This window comes from Molossus molossus, unplaced genomic scaffold (genome assembly GCF_014108415.1).
Source record: "Molossus molossus isolate mMolMol1 unplaced genomic scaffold, mMolMol1.p scaffold_m16_p_12, whole genome shotgun sequence".
NCBI lineage: Eukaryota > Metazoa > Chordata > Mammalia > Chiroptera > Molossidae > Molossus > Molossus molossus.
In genome coordinates, this window is record NW_023425347.1 from 76,412,622 (window position 1) to 76,431,578 (window position 18,957).

The window sequence follows — 18,957 nt, forward strand, 5'->3', positions numbered from 1 at the left end:
TGTTAATACCCTCGAGCAGGATGTCAAAAGACAATTTCTAAAGTGGAAAAAAATCAGCCCTGGCCAGTTTGGCTCAGCAGTCAGAAAGCTGGCCCTTAGACCAATGAGTCGCTGGTTTGATTCCGGTCAAGGGCAAGTACTTCGTTGCGGTTCGTCCCTGGCCCTGGTCAGGTCATGCAGGAAGCAACCAGTTGATGTGGTTCTATCACATTGATGTTTCTCTGTCTTTCTCTCTCCATTCCTCCCACTCTATCTGATAATAAATGGGAAAATATCCTCGAGTGAGGAGTAAAAAAAATAAATTAAATAAAAAATAAAGTTGAAAAAAATAATAAACAAGAAAATAATCACATTATTTAGAAACTTAGAATTAAAATCAGAAAAATATGCTCAGAGTTAAAAATAATTGCTTCTGGGAAGCAGAATTCTGGGGTGGGAAGAGTGATTGGTAGTTTTTCTTATAAGCTTTTTGGTATAATTCAACTTCTAAAAATATGTACATATTACTCTAATAAAATATAAATTAAAGAAGAAAATTAGCTATCACTACAAAAATCAGTATTCTGAGATTAAACTGCTTATCACCATATATATCTCAATTGAACATAAGCATTTACTGAAAATCTACTATGTGGTTGGCAGTGTAAGACTTGATATCCTAATAGAGAGTCTTTCCCAAAAGAAACTTGAAAATTTGGTCGCTCTGTTCAAGGAGATTGTAAATGCAGACTCATCCCTCCATCAGCTCTCCCAGGTCAGACAGCAGAGGTGGCAGGACAGAGTGGCAGTTGAGCAAAGTTACCTGCTGGCCATCTCAATGGCATCCTTATTCGGTGGAGGGATGAGGAAGCAGACAGATGGCACCATGGCCTCATTCCCTGTGGGGCTGATCACTTTCCACTTGGTCCTCTGCGAATTATCTTCTAGCACACATTCATCATTCTTGCAAATAGTAATCTGAAGAGACAAATGTAGTGAGAGTCCCTGATTCTGACAAAAAGATAACATGTAAAACTACACAACACAGGAAAGGTTGCATATGTCAAATAAATCCAAGAAGCAAGTGTTTATGAAATGCCTGTAACATGTCAACTAACTCAGTAAATGAATGGTAGGGGACTGTAAGACCTCTAAGAGAAATCTCTCATATATACAACCATTAGAGTAAAAATTAAAGGGACATGACTACTCACAACCTTGCTTGTGATACTTCTTCCTCCTCCTCCCTTCCTGTCATCCCACCCAAATCCCTGAAAACATTTAAATATTAAATATTTAATATTAAATTAATATTAAATATTTGGAATACCAGTTCTTTCTCTTGGGTGACAAGTAATCAACAGTATTATCTCTATTTTATAGACAGAAATATTGAGACAGAAAAAGCTCATTCATTTTTTTTGTGTAACAAATATTTATTGAGCCAACTATGTACCTGGAAGTATGCTAGGGCACTAGAGATGAAAATAGCAAGCTAACAAACATGGTCTATAATATTCCACATATTCTGGTGGGGTATACAATTATAATACTGTATGACAAATGGAATTTACTAGGAATGCACAGAATGGACATGACCCAGTCTTGGCTAGAGAGGTAAAGAAAAATTATTCAGGACTCCGAAGCCACATTAAGGGATTCAGACTTTCTACATTGAAAGGGGAATTGTAGACTTAAGCAGGGGAGTGACAATTCTTCGTAAATGATCATGCTGGTGGTAGGATAAAGAATGCACTGGATGGGCAGGCTGATGCAATGATCCAAGTGAAATAAACTTATGATCTCATTTAGGGTAGCAGCAGCAGGGACAAAAAGAAGTAGTACATCTAAAGGATATTTATATGGTAGTCCTACTAGCTGTGGGGAATGAGTGAGGAAGAGTCAAGGATATCTCCCAGGTGCTACAAAATATCATTTCTGTCACCACTTAGTCAACTGGGTAGATGATGAAGCCAATTACTGAGGCAGGGAGGCAGGGAGCATATTATTATTGTAGAGGTGAAGCTTTCCCCCCCTCTAATTATAGAAGAAATTTGAACATGTTTAAATTCTAAATTTTAAAAATTCTATCATTTGACCTTTCCTTATTATCATAACCCTAACCAAAAGCTTCCCTTCTCCCTTCCTTCCCTCTGGAGCCAGAAGTACCCTTTCCACCTCCTTACTTCAATCTGCCGATAGTCACAGATGGCCTTCACAGAAATGGTGCTCTTTAGCACATGGTCAGGACTGCGTGGCTTTAGCTGAACAATTGTTTTTGATCTCCCAACAAGACTGGCAACAGAACTCTTGGACTGTATAAGCTGCTCCTTTTCATCCTACAAAATGAGAAGAAAATCAAAAGGACACTGTTGCTACTCAGGGTGACTAACAAAGAACACTGAGTGCTCCACTCCCTCAGAGAATGTCATTTCTCAGCTAAATAATCCTTGGTGGAGCCATCTTAGAAATATAAGGATAAAGGAAAAAGGAGAGACTGCTTTTGTCTTCTACCAAGTGCTTTTGTACTCAAATTTTGCAGCTTTTTCCCTGTGCCATTTCAATGACCCATAAAGCCGCATGCAAAAAAAAACAAAACAAAACATAAAAGAAAAAAAGAACTCTAGCTGCTCAATACAGCTATAAAACTAGCCAAGGATTTCCCCAAATAAGGTTCAGAGAACACAAAAGTTAAAAACAATAATAACAACTATATTGTTATTGTTGTTGTTATTCAGTTTCTCACTAGTAGAAGCCAGTTCTTGCCTTCTGCTTAGGAGAAGCTAGAGTTAAGCTCATTAAAAAATTTTAAATAATTATATCTACTGCAAATGTTTTACTTAAGATCTTAAATTGAGTCAAACTTTCTCCAGAAAGATCTTAGCTCATCAACAATCAATATTGTTGGTGAAGGCATCATGACAAATGATTCAGGGTTTACCTTTAGGTCTCCTGCTGTGTGATAGTCACGTAAATTTGATTGGTTTGAAAGCAGTACCATGCAAAATTCAAACTCTCAAGTCTCTGCAAACCCAATTATCTTTAAAACTGATGAACCTCTTATCAACAAAATTGGTAGCAATCTATTGCCAATTCCATTAAAGTAAAAGATTAACCAGGATGTTTCAAGCCCATTTTGAGGTATAAAAACTCCCCAGAAGAGGGCTTTCTTAGGATGGAAATAAATGAAATGAGAGTAAAAGAGTTAATAATGTTAAGAAATGCCATTAAAGAATTAAGAATATGCAAGATAAAAAAAAAAAAAGAAAGAAATGCTTAAATAAACTACCTGTGCCTGTCCCGGGGAGCATGATTGGAAGAAATACAACTTTAACTTATTAGTTAAGAAAGAGGAACAGAATATATCAGGGAGACAGCCACACTGTTCCATACTTGAGAGCTGGTCTACCCATGTCATTTTCCTTGCAATAAAGATGTCAATTTCTGTCTAACCCATAGCCAAACATCTCAAACTCCAGAGACCAAGTGCTCAGTGTGGTAAAAAGAACCAGAAGCCAGGACAGATGCTCCGGAACCTGACGGAAAGCTGAGGACAAGCTGAGGAGCAGACCCACGTGACTCCATGCCCCGATGATGCCGCCAACCAGAAGCCCCTGACCTGGAGAGGAGGGAACAGAACAGCGACCCTCGAGAAGAGAAGACATGACAACAATCGCAGAGGAGTTACCCTATGACAGGAAGGTACTCTGTGGGAGGGAGGAAATAATAGCCAAGGATTATTATATTCCTCCTTCATACTTGTATCTCCAAGAGAGACATTCTAGAGACAATATCTGAAAAGTCAGGTTTTTACCCTTCATTCCAAATTAATTAAAATAGCAGACTGTTTGCCCAGGTGAAACACTGAATGTAAAACCCAGTTATAGGTTTTTAATACCTGCACATGAAAAAAAAAAATCAACTAATGTTCACAAATGCCCAAGTCTCACCCACAAAAAATGACACTGTTTTGGGTTATTCTGGTTCTCTTATAGTTTTCTATTGAAATGTGTCTATCAGCCCTGGCCGGTTTGGCTCAGCGGTTAGAGCGTCCGCCTGCGGTCTGGAGAGACCCAGGTTCGGTTCCCGCTAAGGGCATGTACCTCGGTTGCAGTTTGTCCCCGGCCCTGGTTGGTCGTGCGGGTGGCAACCACTCGATGTGTCCCTTTCACATCGATGTTTCCCTCTCTCTCTCTCCCTCCCACTCTGTCTGTACAAAAAATGGAAAAATGTCCTCGAATGAGGATAAAAAAAGAAAAAAAAAAGAAAAAAGAAATGTGTCTATCCCCTTGCTTCTCATACAGAAACAGTCATTCTCCATTACATACATATTTCTATCTTACTGTGAGATGTATGTTGAGCCTTTTCTTGCCAACTCTATGTAATATAGACTCAATAAATGTAAGTAGCCCTGCTTCTGATTTTAATACCAGAATTTCTGAAGAAATAGTTCACTGGAGGAAATAAATGTAAAGTTGATTTGGATTAAGTACTAGATGCAATAATATTTTTAAAAAGTAAATATTGCTATATAAATAAACGGGATAATATTGCATAAGATTTTACTGTCCTTAATTAAATTCGATTCTCTAGTACCTTATCATTACCAAAAGAAAACTTCCATGGAGGAAAAGTTTGGTTGAGGTCTAGTTCATTGGGGGTTTCTGTTTCATTTTGTTTTAACAATTCTCTTCATGTGAGAGACTGAAAAAGAATTTGATGTCAGATAATACCCTCCAACCTTATTTTTCATGCTCTACACCTCATCTTTGGCTCCAACTATTGAAATGAAATAGACAGGAACAATGCAAAGCAAGTATGATGAGCACTAAGTGGCTCAAGGGGAGATGACTAGGCCTTTACTTCAATAACATACCCCAAAGAATCTTTTTAGCAACTTCTTTAAGGAAAGAAGAGAGAAAAGGAAAAAGATAGAACTGATTAAATTCTATTTGAATGTAAGCCAAACATTATAACAACAACCCACAGCCCTGGAGCTTTCAAGGATATAAACAGCAGCAGTTGATAGGGTTTACTCTGTTTCTCAGAGTATGTTTCTATAATCATCCCATTGATGCAATACCCACCATGGAGTCCTGGAGCAGGTCCTCAAGGCGGGATAAGCTGGTATTGTGGTCACAGGAATACTTTCGTTTGATGGAATCTTGGAGGTTCCTCAAGAATGTCTCCAGGTCTCGTGCATCACTGAAGAACTATGGGGATAGAAGGGAGAGGTGCCTTGTGCTCACTATATCACAACACCAAGATCTTAGCTGAGAAAGAACAATCCTACTGTGCAGAGCTGAGCAAATCTGATTACACTCTCTGGATTACAGTCAGTTCATTACAAAGCCACAAAAGTATAAACCAGAGGTTTCATACTGCCATGGTGGGGAAATATTAGTGATGGCTAGCACAAAGCCTACTGAACCCTACGGAAAAGGCAGTCTGCTTTACCCCCTCAGTATCACTGCTCATTCATCTTGACTTCTGACTAGTGACATCACTTGGTTATGAGATATAGTTCACCAGTGCCTAGATGTTGAGTTATTAAATGTTTTAATTCATTGATATAATTACAAAATAATCAGTAAGATTATTTAACTTAAGGACAAAATCAAACAGAGCTAATAGCTTATTTCCTCTGCCCACCCTCATTTGAAAACAAGTGGTATATTCTTCATATTGTGACAGATTGTAGAAAATAAGTGGTCCTGATAGTTTATAGGTCTTCCTATCAAGTGATGGAGTCTATTTCTCCTCCCCTTGAAGCTGGTCATGGCCACATGACTTCCTTTGGCCACTGGCATGTTAACAAATAGGACAGCAGAAACAAGTGCTTGTGACTGGGACTTACTCTCTTGTGGAACACAAGTACTCTGTTAAGAAGCCCCAGGATAGTCTATTGGATGCTAAAGAATTGTATATAGACTTGTACCTCATCACCCCAGACAATGTCAGACATGTGAGTGATGCCATTTGGGATCAACCAGCCCCCAGCCTGCCTGCCAGCTGCATGTAGCCATGATTAAGCCATGCAAAATGAGAAAAACCACTCAGCTGAGCACAATGCAAACTGCCAACCCACAGAATCATGAGCTAACTAAATGATTGCTATTTTAAGCCACTACATTTTCGGGTTGTGGTATAAATAATAGAAGTTAACTGACACAGATGAGTTTTTAACCTCACCTTTCCCAAGTATATGTGCACACACATACACAAAATCTCTTGCCAGAATGAAAATGAATATTCTTCTCATCCTCTCCGATACACAAACACACTTACACATAGACATGCACACAGACAAACACAAAGCCCACATACCTGAAAGTAAGCAGTATTCTCTTTCACATGCTGCTCGACACACAGGCACAGCTGCTTCATCCACTGCAGCTGTGACTGGACTGCGGCACTGTAAGCCTGCACGAACCAAGCACAGACAGAAGGGCATGAGATTAATAGACCCAATGTACATGTGTAATGCTTGGATCACGGGAGATACATGGAGTCACTTGACTGGCAGCTGCTCAATGCTTCCATAAGCAAGAGGCTTGTATTTTTTTGTTGTTATTGTTAATCCTCACCTGAGGATAATTTTCCATAGATTTTTAAAGAGAGTGGAAGGAAGGGAGAGGGAGAACAAGAGGAAAAGGGAGGGAGAGAGAGAAGAAGAGGGAGAAAGGAAGGAAGAGGGAGGAAGGAAGAAAGAGGGGAGGAGGGAAGGGGAGAGAGACAGAGAGACAGAGTCATTGATTGGTTGCCTCCTGCACGATCTTGACCAAGGCCAGGGATTGAACCTGCAACCCAGGTACATGGGCCAATGCTCTAACCACTGAACCAAACTGGTCAGGGCAGGAAGCTTGTCTTTTATTCGGCATGGTTTTGTTAGAAGAGATTACATAGAAAAGGCCTCTTCCACACTCAGCTGCAACGGAATGATCTGGCCAGTAAAACCAGGCATAAATAAACCCTCCTGGATCCCTCCACTGTCTCTCTTCTCTGGGTAAAGGCACCACATCAACAAGAGACAGGATCTGTCTGGACAGTTATTTGAAAAAATATGGTCCAAGCCATTTTTCCCAAGTTAGGAGTCAGTCTCTTCCTGTTTCTCAAAGTATTCTCCATAGAGCATCAAAACTATCTGCAGTCTTTTGGGGGCTGGGACAAAAAAGAAGAAAACCCAAGACAAATGATCCTGGACATTCCCTCTAGGTCCTTGAGCTGAACAAAGCCTCTGATTTGAGTGCTTTTATAGACAACCACTTTTGAGCACTTGCTCCTCACACATTCTCAAGTCACATACCTCCACAGTCTGCTTGGCTGGGTGGTTCTCAAGTGAGAGCAGCTCTGCTGTATCTTGTAGAGACCGAAACACATCCTGTTTTTCCTCCAGTTCCATTGTCAACTCCTGAAAATTGAATTAAATTGTATGCAGTAAGGGCTATTAAGGGAAGAGTAGCAATAAAGAAAAGGCACTGTTCCCTGCCCTGCTTTTAAAAAGCTTACAACAGCCCTGGCCATTATGGCTCAGCAGTTAGAGTGCCGGCCCAGAGTCATGGGTTCGATTCCGGTCAAAGGCACATACCTCGGTTGCAGTTCATCCCCGGCCCTGGTCGGGGTCATGCGGGAGGCAACCCAGTCGATGTGGCTCTATCACATCAATGTTTCTCTGTCTCTCTCTCACCCTCCCTCCCACTCTATCTGATAATAACTGTTTTGTGTATGAGATACAAACAAAACAGTTAAAAGCTAACAGCTAAAAATACCCTCGGGTGAGAAATAAAATATATATATATATAGCCTACAACACTGTGGTTAGCACAAAAATAAGATATATGAGCAGTGCATGCCAAAGGGTTTCAGAGAAGAGCAAAAATGCTGGAATTACTGGTGAATGATTCACAAAGGATATGAGACCCTAGCGAACCTGAGTAAGTGGGGGAACACAGGATGAGCAATGGAAGCAGAGAAGGAATAATTCAGCTCAAGTGGCTAGTTCATGCCAGCACCCACCTGACACAGTACCTGGCACACCAGTGGATCTGTATCACCGACTGGCTGGCTTCGCTAAGACTATTCCCTTAGCCTGCAGTGTCCTTCTCTAAATTCTATTAACATTACCGGACCCAGCTTAGATGCCAGCTCTTGTGGGAGGCTGGGTACTGATCCTTACTATCAAATCTGACCGCTCCTCCTCTACGCTATCCAAGCACCTTCTTTATATCTCTTTCATAGCCTTATTTCCAATCTCATACAGACTGTTTATTGTATAATCATATTTTCTTATTATTATTATTATTATTTTTTTTTTTTTTATCCTCATCCGAGGATATTTTTCCATTTTTTTGTACAGATAGAATGGGAGGGAGAGAGAGGAAGGGAGAGAGAGTGAGAAACATCGACGTGAAGGGACACATCGAGTGGCCGCCACCCGCACGACCAACCAGGGCCGGGGACAAACTGCAACCGAAGTACGTGCCCCTAGCGGGAACCGAACCCGGGTCTCTCCAGACCGCAGGCCGACGCTCTAACCGCTGAGCCAAACTGGCCAGGGCTCTTATTATTTTTTTTAATCCCCACCCGAGGACATTTTTTGTTCAGATACAGTGGGAAGGAGAGAGAGAGAGACAGACAGACATCAATGTGAAAGGGACACATCGAGTGGCTGCCTCCCGCAGGGTCCAACCAGGGCCAGGGACAAACTGCAACCGAGGTACATGCCCTCAGTGGAAACCGAACCCGGGTCTCTCTGGACCACAGGCCGATGCTCTAACCGCTGAGCCAAACCGGCCAGGGCTATTCTTTCTTCTTTATTTCAGCAGAATCCTATACCACTCACTGTTCAGAAAAAGTAAGTGTTAGTAAAACTAACGGTTTCCTGTTTGCATAGGGTTTACAAAATGTTTAAAAATCCTCTGAGATGTAGAAATACTAAAAGTAGCAAAAAAACAACCCTACTTACTTGTAACACATCTTTCACTGTAAAGAATACAAAGCACTGTCCCATAGTCCAATGCTGATTTTCCTTCCCATTTTACAAATACAGAGATTGAAACCAAAAAATTAGTAAATGAATTAGAGAATTCAGCATTTCTGAGAAGCCAAGAGTATACCTCAGCTAAATAATACTAAGATTATTAGCTTATTAAATCTTATTGACTCTTCTACACAATCCTTTGAAATGGTACTATTATCCCATTTTACAGAGGTCCAGAGAGATTAAGTGACTTACCCAAGGTCACAGAGCTAATAAATGGAGAAATAGAAAGTTAAGTTAGATCTATCTCACTCTGAAACCTATAATCTTAACTACAAAGCTGTATTGCCTCTGAAATGACTCTACTTGCAGGCTGCTCCCCTATCAACCCAAAACACTGCCTTTCTAAATGCATTCTAAATAAATTCATTCCAGGGCTCGATTTCCTTCTATCCAGAGACACTTCTCACATGCACAGATGCATTAATCAGGGTCCCTATTTCCATCTAGCAGAATGCAAATCTAGAAGCCCTTGCTCTCAGCAGTCTAGACCCTCTGTCTCCTTCTGCTATTACATAAATATGACAGGCAAGTTGTGCTAGACTCACAGAGAAGTAATTTTTCTTGGCTGAGATATTGGGATTGTTGTCACTCCAATCATATGCTAGTTCCTCCTCCTCCTTCTCATTCAACCAAATCAACTCAGCTGTAGCTCTGGAAACAAATTTATGCAGGCTCTGAAGGTGCCTCATCCGGAAGCCAGAAGTTTCCTAGACAAAGCAAGCATTTCAAGGTGAAACCACCAGCCTTTCATCTACAGAAGACAGCACATTTGACATCAAAGTAAAGAATAACACAGGAAATAAATTTTGTCTCGCTTTTTAAACTCTGGGCACTTCTCCATTGACTTAAATTTAATACAAGTCTGGTATAGGACTCCCAGAGCCCATGTCAATTTCAGCTAAAAGTCAGAACTTACCAGGCCTTTGTGGGTCTCTCCTACTCTGAGCAATCTTCAGTGACAGGAATAAATAATACAGAAAGAAGTCCCCTCCCCATCAATCTCAAACTTTTAGTTTTGGTTTCTCAAAGCACATATCGCCACTGCTTTGGTAAAGCATAATAGCTTGGATAGGCTGTACTTAAAACTTTCTGGGACAGTGGTTCTGATGCATTAAAAAATATTATAATACATAGGAACAACTGCATAGTAGATGATGTAATCTAATAAACAGAAAACCAAAACAGGGCCAAACTAAGAACTTTCCAAATTAGAAGAAAGAGTTGTTTGGAGGGAACCATATTTTCCATGAACAGAACATAGAGTTAGTCAAAACTTACCTTCAATTTACAATACTGTGTCTCCAGCTTTCCAAGAGTTTCAACATAACTAGTATGAAAATTCTGAGACATTTTTCCCTGATTAAACAAGGAATGAAACAGAAATACATTAGAGAAAGAATAAATAAACCATATTTATGTCATGGTTTCAACTATATAAATATGATTTCTGCACACAGGTAAAGCTTACTCATACTGAGAAAATAGAAGCTTAGATGACGAACGTCTGGGTCAGACTTTATAGCTAGAGCAGCACTATATGAGGGATAGTTCAGCAGGGTGAATACAACTGACAGACCTCACTATCTTGTGCATCCAGTAATTCTAGGAACTTTCCAAGAAAAACCTATGCTTGATGATTCCCAAATCACTCAACCACTTTTTTGAAGGGGAGAGTTGAAATTTAAAAAAAGGGAAGATAGAATGAGTGAGGGAGAAGAGAGACTGAATAGTTTCTCTATACCAGCTTTCTACTGCAGACAGAACATGAAGTGGAAAGAGCATGAACTTTTGGAGCAGAAGGCCTGAGTTTGGAAACTGCACCCACTACTTACCAATATTGATGTCAGCTTTCTTTTTTGTAAAAAAGAGTTAATAATAAAAAATAAAATAAAAACTTTCTCACAACATTATTTCAAAGAGCGAAAGGGACACTTTATGTGAAAAGGGAGTTTGTTATATAAAGTGCTGCTCATGGTTATCATTCTTTTCCAAAGCCCCCTTTTCTCCTTGGAGACAGCTGCACTGTGCATACTGTCCTGTTACTTGCCCTGCCCCTCCCTCCACAATGGATTCTGACTGCCACACACCTCATATAACCTGGCCTCTTTGACACTTGAGCCCAGCTCTTCCACACTCATATGAATGTGCTGCTGTGATTCCAGCTGCAACTCCACACTAGGCAGGTCATTGCCCCATTCTGCTCGCTCCAGTTTCATCTGAAAAAGAAAAAAAATACATAAGTAATCACTTACTGCTAAGTTGTCAGAAAAAGAAAATTGTCACAATCAACATTTGGACAGGGGGCGGGGGGTAGAGGACTGGGCAAAAGGACATCGAAACCATCTCCATCATGACCTCTTACAGGAAAATATGCCATAATCACCCGTAAAGAGCTACAGACTAAACCCCACCTGCTAAGGCAGCAGAGGAAGCCTTTTGCTGCAGCATTATGGGAAGACACTCCTAAATTTACTAACCAGGAGGGTGTTCTTCACAGGCTGAAGATGCTCAACTTTATAGTTCAGGCATTTGCCTTTATAGAGTCTCTTCATTTCACAATCAGAATAGATATTAGAAAGAAATATCTGAAAGTAGTAAGCTTTATCCATGGCATCAACTAGTGGTCAATGAATTTTAAAACATCAGCTTGTCTTTGAATGTTTTTATTTATTGGTACATAAGGAATCCATCATCAGGAAATGGGAAGAATCTCATACAAACAAAACAGTTAAAAGGATAAGGACAACACTGAACTTGAAACACTATCCTAGAATACATGTAAATAGTGCCCCCTAGGGTTGTCAAGTACAGCATAGGGAATATAGTCAACATTATAACTATGTATGGTGTCAGATGGATACTAGACTTACAGGGGTGATCACTTCATAAGTTATATAAATGTCTAATTACTATGTTGTACACCTGAAACTAATATAATATTGTAATGTCAACTGTAATTGAAAAAAAAATTTTTTTAAGTGCCCCTTAGAAGAAATTGGCGGCATTCTTATACACCAATGATGAACTCACAGAAAGAGAAACTAATAAAACAATCATATTTACCATTGCGGCAAAAAAATTAAGATACCTCGGAATAAACTTAACCAAAGAAATAAAGGACCTATTCGCAGAAAACTACAGGTCATTGAAAAAAGAGATAGAGGAAAATATAAAAAAGTGGAAGCACATACCTTGTTCATAGATTGGAAGAATTAACATCACTAAAATGTCCACACTACCCAAAGCAATCTATAGATTCAATGCAATCCCCATCAATATACCAATGACATACTTCACAGAACTAGAACAAATACTTCAAAAGTTCATATGGAACCAAAAAAGACCTCTAATAGCCACAGCAATCTTGAAAAAGAACAAAGTAGGAGGGATCACATTACCAGATTTCAGGTTATACTACAAAGCCACTGTAATCAAAACAGCCTGGTACTGGCACAAGAACAGGCATATAGACCAGTGGAACAGAACAGAGAACCCAGAAATGGACCCAAGGCAATATGCTCAATTAATATTTGACAAAGGTGGCAAGAGCATACAGTGGAGTAAAGACAGCCTCTTGAATAAATGGTGTTGGGAAAATTGGACAGCTACATGCAAAAAAATGAAACTAGACCATCAACTTACACCATACACAAGAATAAACTCAAAATGGATAAAAGACTTAAATGTGACTCATAAATCCATAAAAATTCTAGAAGAAACTGTAGGCAACAAAATTTCAGACATCATACACAACAGAATTTTCACTGATACATCACCTAAGGCAGCAGAAACAAAGGAGAAAATGAACACATGGGACTACATCAAACTAAAAAGCTCTGCACAGCAAAAGATACAATCATCAAAATGGAAAGGCAACCCACTGTATGGGAAAGCATAATTGCCAATGATATATCAGATAAGGGGTTAATTTCCAATATATATAGAGTGCTCATACAACTCAACAAAAGGAAGACAAAGAACCCAATTCAAAAATGGGCAGAGGAGCTGAATAGACACCTCTCCAAACAGGACTTAAAAATGGCCAAGAGACATATGAAGAAATGCTCAACATCACTAATCATCAGAGAGATGCAAATTAAAACAACAATGAGCCCTGGCCGGTTTGGCTCAGCGGTTAGAGCATCAGCCTGCGGTCTGGAGAGACCCGGGTTCGGTTCCCACTAAGGGCATGTACCTCGGTTGCAGTTTGTCCCCCGCCCTGGTTGGTCGTGTGGGTGGCAGCCACTCGATGTGTCCCTCCCTTTCACATCGATGTTTCTCTCTCTCTCTCTCTCTTCATCTCTCTCCCTCCCACTCTATCTGTACAAAAAATGAAAAAATGTCCTCGGGTGAGGATAAAAAAAACAACAACAATGAGGTATCACCTCACACCTGTAAGAATGGCCGTCATCAACAAATCATCAAACAACAAGTGTTGGCGAGCGTGTGCAGAAAAGGGGACTCTAGTACACTGCTGGTGGGAATGCAGACTGGTGCAGTCACTATGGAAAACAATATGGTGTTTCCTCAAAAAATTAAAAATTGAATTTCCATTTGACCCAGTGATCCCACTTCTAGGAATATACCCTAAGAAGCCTAAAACACCAATCAGAAAGAATCTATGTACCCCCATGTTTGTAGCAGCACTATTTACAATAGCTAAGATCTGGAAACGGCCCAAGTGTCCATTAGTAGATGAATGGATAAAAAAGCTGTGATATATATACACAATGGAGTACTATGCAGCTGTAAGAAAGAAAGATCTCTTATCCTTTGAGACTACATGGAGGGACCTGGAGAGTATCATCCTGAGTGAGGCAAGCCAAACAGAGAAGGACAAGTATCACATGATCTCACTTATTTGTGGAATATAATGAACATAACAGTCTGAGGAATGGGGTAGTCCCAGAGATGTAGAAGTGGGGTACAGACTGACAATTCCCAGAAGAGGGTGTGGTGGGGAAGAGATAAACCACAGAACTTATATGCATGTGTGCATGAACAATGGACATAGACAACAAAGCTGGGGACAAGGCGGGGAGGGAGAGGAAAGGGGGAATCAGTGGGGGGAAAAGGAGAAACATTTGTAACAAAAATAAATTAATTAATTAAAAAAATAAAGTGCCCTTTAGAATTGTGAAACAAAGAAGTCTTGCCAAATACAATAAGTGAAGAATAGGATTCTCTCTCAATGAGGAAATTTCAGAAAAGATAACTGAGATTTATACACTCTACAACTTCTCCCACAAGTGCCCACTTAGAGCACAGATAGCAGAAGGGAACAAGTTCCCTAACTGCTTCAAATTAGAAAAGCCTATGCTATTCAGTGTGGAATTTTGAGACTGTGAGCTGATCCTATCCATTTAAAATGTAAGGAGAAGGGGCTCTGGATCCTAAGCAGCATCAATAATTAAGGGACGCAATACAAGGGACATAGAGTAACGTGGTCCTCTTAGATAAGCCGCTGGATCCAATAAATCCTAGTGCATTGTACAGCATTTGGAACATACACCCACCTGCATTTCTTCTACCCAAGACAGTAGTTCATAAACAAATCGAAGATTGCCTTCGTCTTCAGAGGAGGAGATGGAGACAAGTTCAGCCCGAGTCATGGGCTTTCGGAACCAGGAGGTAGAAGAAGAATGGGTTCCCTTGGTCAAGGGTTCTGCCTTCAGATGAGTAGTGGTTAAAGTAGAGGGTGGAACCAATTCCAGTGAAGTGAAATGACCCTTCCGATACAAGTTTGTGCATTCTAGCCGCAAGGTGACTAGTTCATCCTGTAGACGCATAACCCTGAAATGAAAGAAGAGAAAGAAAGAAGAGACTTAAATTTTTAACATACTTTCTAAAATAAAATCTTCCCTATCCATTTGACAAGGATGAGGTAAAAATAAAAATGAGATCCTATCAGGAAAAGTGTTTTGAGAAAGAAAAAGTGTTATATAAATGCAAAGTGCTATTATTAACATCTTCATCAGACAGAGTTGTCATAAAGGCAAATACCAACTTACAGTGTTAATCAGAGGAAAGCAAACTAATACCCATTTATACAACTCCTAGGTGGCATAAAAGAATGAATAATAGATTAGAATAAATAATAGATTAGAGGATCCAAAGATATAAGTCTTAGACATGGCTCAGTACAAACTATGTGACTTGGATGATCCTCATCCTCTCTGTGTGTCTTGGTTTCCTCCTCTATAAAATGATGCACTGAATCACCAGCATTTCTAAACCAGATCTGGTACCATACCACTACAGGTCACTATAAAATATGTGGGGTGTTATAAGATGCCATAATGATTAGAAAATCCTACAGGTACTTAGTAAGCAGGGCCTACAATAAGGGGAAATTATTCTCCACCATGAAAATCTTCCTGCCAAAATACCTGTAGTATTCCTATTGAGAAACTGACCTCTAAGGTCCAAGTTATAAGTTTCAGTACCTGACTCTTCAGCCATGAGCCTTAGCAATAAGCAAACTCTCATATAAGTCCCTTGGTTCCTCACCTAAAGGCCAGCTCTTCTAGCTGGTAATAATTCTCATCCCGTAGGATCTGGAGATCCACTTGCAGCTGCCTGATAAGACCTTCGCATTCCTGAATGTACATGATGACATCTGACTCGCACTGTACTGGTTGTCCTGATTCCAGGTGAGCAGCGTCCTGAGAGAGAAAGGGAGAATAAGAGTGGGAAAACTCCCATTGCTCCCACCCACTAGGACTAGGGAGCCAAGGGGCCCACTGCAATTTCAAGAGTAAGGAAGTAGCACAGCTGGATTCCTCAAATGTGAACTTCAACTATTAGAACACAGGGTGAGAAGTGGAAAATATGTGATATAAGAAGTGAGATAAAACAGTTAGAGACTTACAGCCTGCAGCGTATTCTTAGCTAGTGTCAGTTTTTCTTCACAGTTCAAAGCACCATTTTGGATTTTGTTTGCAATCTGTAGCAGCAATTCCAGCCTAAAATGAGATCAAAGCCATAGTCAAGTGCAGGACCCAAAGCAGCCCAGTAAGTAATGTCAGATCCCCTGCAGGCTCCGGACTCACCTCTCTACGGCGGGTCGAAGTGACTTCTCTCGCTCCAGCATCTCGATGATGAGCTTTCCCCACTCTTCTTCCACATCATTAGGGTGATAACCTTGAGGCAGTTTAATTCGGCCAAATTCAATCCACACCTAGAAAAACCCAGAGATCCTCTTTTAGTGCAAAACACAGCCATGCCCTCAGGCCCTGGTTTTAATGTATTCTTTGCCGTCACTTCTTGCTTCTTTACCCAGCCATTCAGCTGTTTTTCCCATTATCTAATAAGAGAAAACAATGGAATATTTAGCAGTACCTCACCTTGAGGTGAGAGCAAAATAATCACTTCTAAAATGCATAAACTACCTGCTCTAAATCCTTTCAGTCCTTCTACATGTTAAGTAACTCGTCTTGTCCTCTTAGTAACCCCTATTCTGGAAAGGTCAAACACCCATCTCTCTACAACTTCAAATTCTCTAGGGATCAAAATGTAAACAGAAGTTTCTTTTCTTTCTATCCTAGGGAGACTTAGCTTCCTTCTGAGAAACAGGGAAGCTCACCCACAAAACTCAAGATTTCTAAATAAATGTATGTCACTTTTCAGTAGGACTTAAAAAAAAAAAAAAAATACAGAGGGCTGCTACTGCCCCTTTCCACAAATTTTCAAGTTCAGCCTGAAAATGATGCCAGATTTGCCCACCTAGCACACTGCTGCTAATGCAGGTTGGGAAGAGGATGCAGGGGCACTGTCTAACAAAGAAGCAACAACAGGGCAAACTAGCAAACCACAAGTCTCAGCAAAGGATAAACTTCCTTACCTCCAATAATTTATACAATTCCTCAATTCTTCCTTTTTCTCTCTCCTTGGCCAGAATTTCTGTTTCTTTGAAGTGTATATACTGGTTATAAAGTGCCTACAAAATTAATATTTGGTGAATGAATTAATGGATGCAAGCAACCTGGCCCAATTTTTTATATTACTTCACCCGGAAACCAGCAACAACAAGCTCTGAGACTTATTCCCAAGAACAAATTTATAAAAAAGCAATGTAAGTCCATGATTTTACCTTTAGTTCAACAGGGTTCTGGGGAAAAGATTTATCTGACATCAGTATTGTATGCTGTTTGATCCAGGGAATGAGGGAGTCCACGCGGCTTTGGTATTCTTGCCACCTGGAGTCTACTTCCTAATGTCAAAAGGTAAATATCACATACCTTCTGATTAGCGGTATGCAAAACAAGTGCAATAGAAAGTAGTTCAGGACACCCCAAATCACATAAACTCCTTTTCCTCTAACTGCCTACCCAGGTGTTCAGTTTAATGCTCAGAGTCCCAGTTTCAAACCTCCTCAAGGGCTCTCAAGAAGGGATTTAATTTCCTAACACCTAGAATAGTCTAGGCTGGATACTATAAAATTAGCGACAGACTCTTACCCAGGGACCAAGGACAATGACCGTGTATGAATATGACGTAGATTCAGTTTGCTCCATATAAAAGTGCTCTGTATAGAATGAGTGCTTAAGAAATATGGCCTACTCAATATATTCCACCCAAACAAATCAAAGTCAGAAGGTATTTTAAGAAAGGGTTCTTTTACCGTAGCACTGATTCCTTCACCACCCTCAGGAACTTTAGGGAAGGCATCATAAATCGAAGACACATAAGTGATCACAGACTTTTCATCTGGAGATGGCACATCCACATCTGAGAGAAGAAGCAAGAAATTTCTTGTCAGAACAAAGGAACCTGCCAGGAGAAGGAACAGTGAACACGGCCAAACATACTTAACTTCAGTCAACTCTCACCTTCTGCATCCAGTAGCCGGGTGACCCCCAGTCTTTCTGCTACTTCGAAAGCCTGTTCCAGATTCTCTCGGTTACTTTGGATTTGCACCCTCTCCATGTCTACCAGATCAGGCCTGTAAAAGTCCACCAAGGCACATGAAAGGCCACCACCTACATGCCACACATGAGTTCACACAAAGAAAACCCCCTAAAAGTACCCAGAGCTGAAAAACACTGATTGAGTTAAAGAGAGAACAAGAGGTTTAGAAAGGTACTAATCCCATTTTTTAAAAATCCTCACCAGAGGATATTTTTCCATTTATCTTCAGATAGGGGTGTGTGTGTGTGTGGGGGGGGGGGGAGGCATCAATGTGAGAGACACACATCAATTGGCTGCCTCCTGCACAAATCTGGCCAGGGCTGGGGACTAAACCTAAACCAAAGGTACATGCCCTTGGCCAGAATAGAACCTGCGACTCTTTGGTCCGTGGGCTGACACTCCAACTGCCAGGGCTACTAATTCCATTTTTAATTACATGCCAGGAGCCCCGTGCTCCATAATTCAAAACTTATACAACAGTAGCCTTGTTGGATTTCATGGGAAAAGTATCATAAGCTAGTACAGAGTGAAAATTTGGGCATCTTTTTGACCACTAAGAAGAGTGTAATAATTTTGATTTTTGTCACTCAAAACTCCTATCTTCCTCACTTATCTCATTCCAGCCACTTGCTATTCCTCAGCACTCCAAGCAGGCCCCCACATCAGGTCCTCTGCTCGCTATTTCCTCCAACTGAAATACTCTGACCCTACAGGCCTGTGTGGCTCATGTCCTCACGGCTCTGCTCCAACATCCATACCAGAGAGACCATCTCTGGCCCTCTGTCCAAATTACCGTAACCCCGTCACTCTTTATCCCTCCATTGCACTTCCCCTGTATGACAGCAAAAATGTATCTGTGTATTGCCTAATAAACAAATAATTTCCATGAAAGCAAGAACTTGTGCTATTTTGTTCACTGCTATTTGTGCTCAGTGCCTAGAACACCAGGAGTTCAATACATACCCTTTTTTTTTTTTTTTTTTTATCCTCACCCGAGGACATTTTTGCATTTATCTTCAGATAGA

At 40.4% G+C, this 18,957-nt stretch overlaps 1 protein-coding gene across 4 annotated transcripts in view; it reads right to left on the reverse strand.

Moving 5' to 3' along the window:
- MACF1 (microtubule actin crosslinking factor 1) overlaps positions 1-18,957 on the reverse strand; it is a 233,613-nt gene that overhangs the window by 148,337 nt on the left and 66,319 nt on the right. For all 4 annotated transcript variants that reach the window (XM_036257347.1, XM_036257345.1, XM_036257348.1 and 1 more), the window contains exons 7-22: positions 17,854-17,966; positions 17,646-17,752; positions 17,115-17,234; positions 16,866-16,961; positions 16,075-16,202; positions 15,894-15,987; positions 15,533-15,687; positions 14,539-14,815; positions 11,110-11,238; positions 10,301-10,378; positions 9,568-9,729; positions 7,286-7,390; positions 6,307-6,402; positions 5,067-5,192; positions 2,166-2,318; positions 803-957 (exon numbers count right to left, since the gene is read on the reverse strand). In XM_036257347.1, the coding sequence (XP_036113240.1) occupies positions 803-957; positions 2,166-2,318; positions 5,067-5,192; positions 6,307-6,402; positions 7,286-7,390; positions 9,568-9,729; positions 10,301-10,378; positions 11,110-11,238; positions 14,539-14,815; positions 15,533-15,687; positions 15,894-15,987; positions 16,075-16,202; positions 16,866-16,961; positions 17,115-17,234; positions 17,646-17,752; positions 17,854-17,966 (2,094 nt within the window). The remainder of the gene's footprint in view (positions 1-802; positions 958-2,165; positions 2,319-5,066; positions 5,193-6,306; positions 6,403-7,285; positions 7,391-9,567; positions 9,730-10,300; positions 10,379-11,109; positions 11,239-14,538; positions 14,816-15,532; positions 15,688-15,893; positions 15,988-16,074; positions 16,203-16,865; positions 16,962-17,114; positions 17,235-17,645; positions 17,753-17,853; positions 17,967-18,957) is intronic.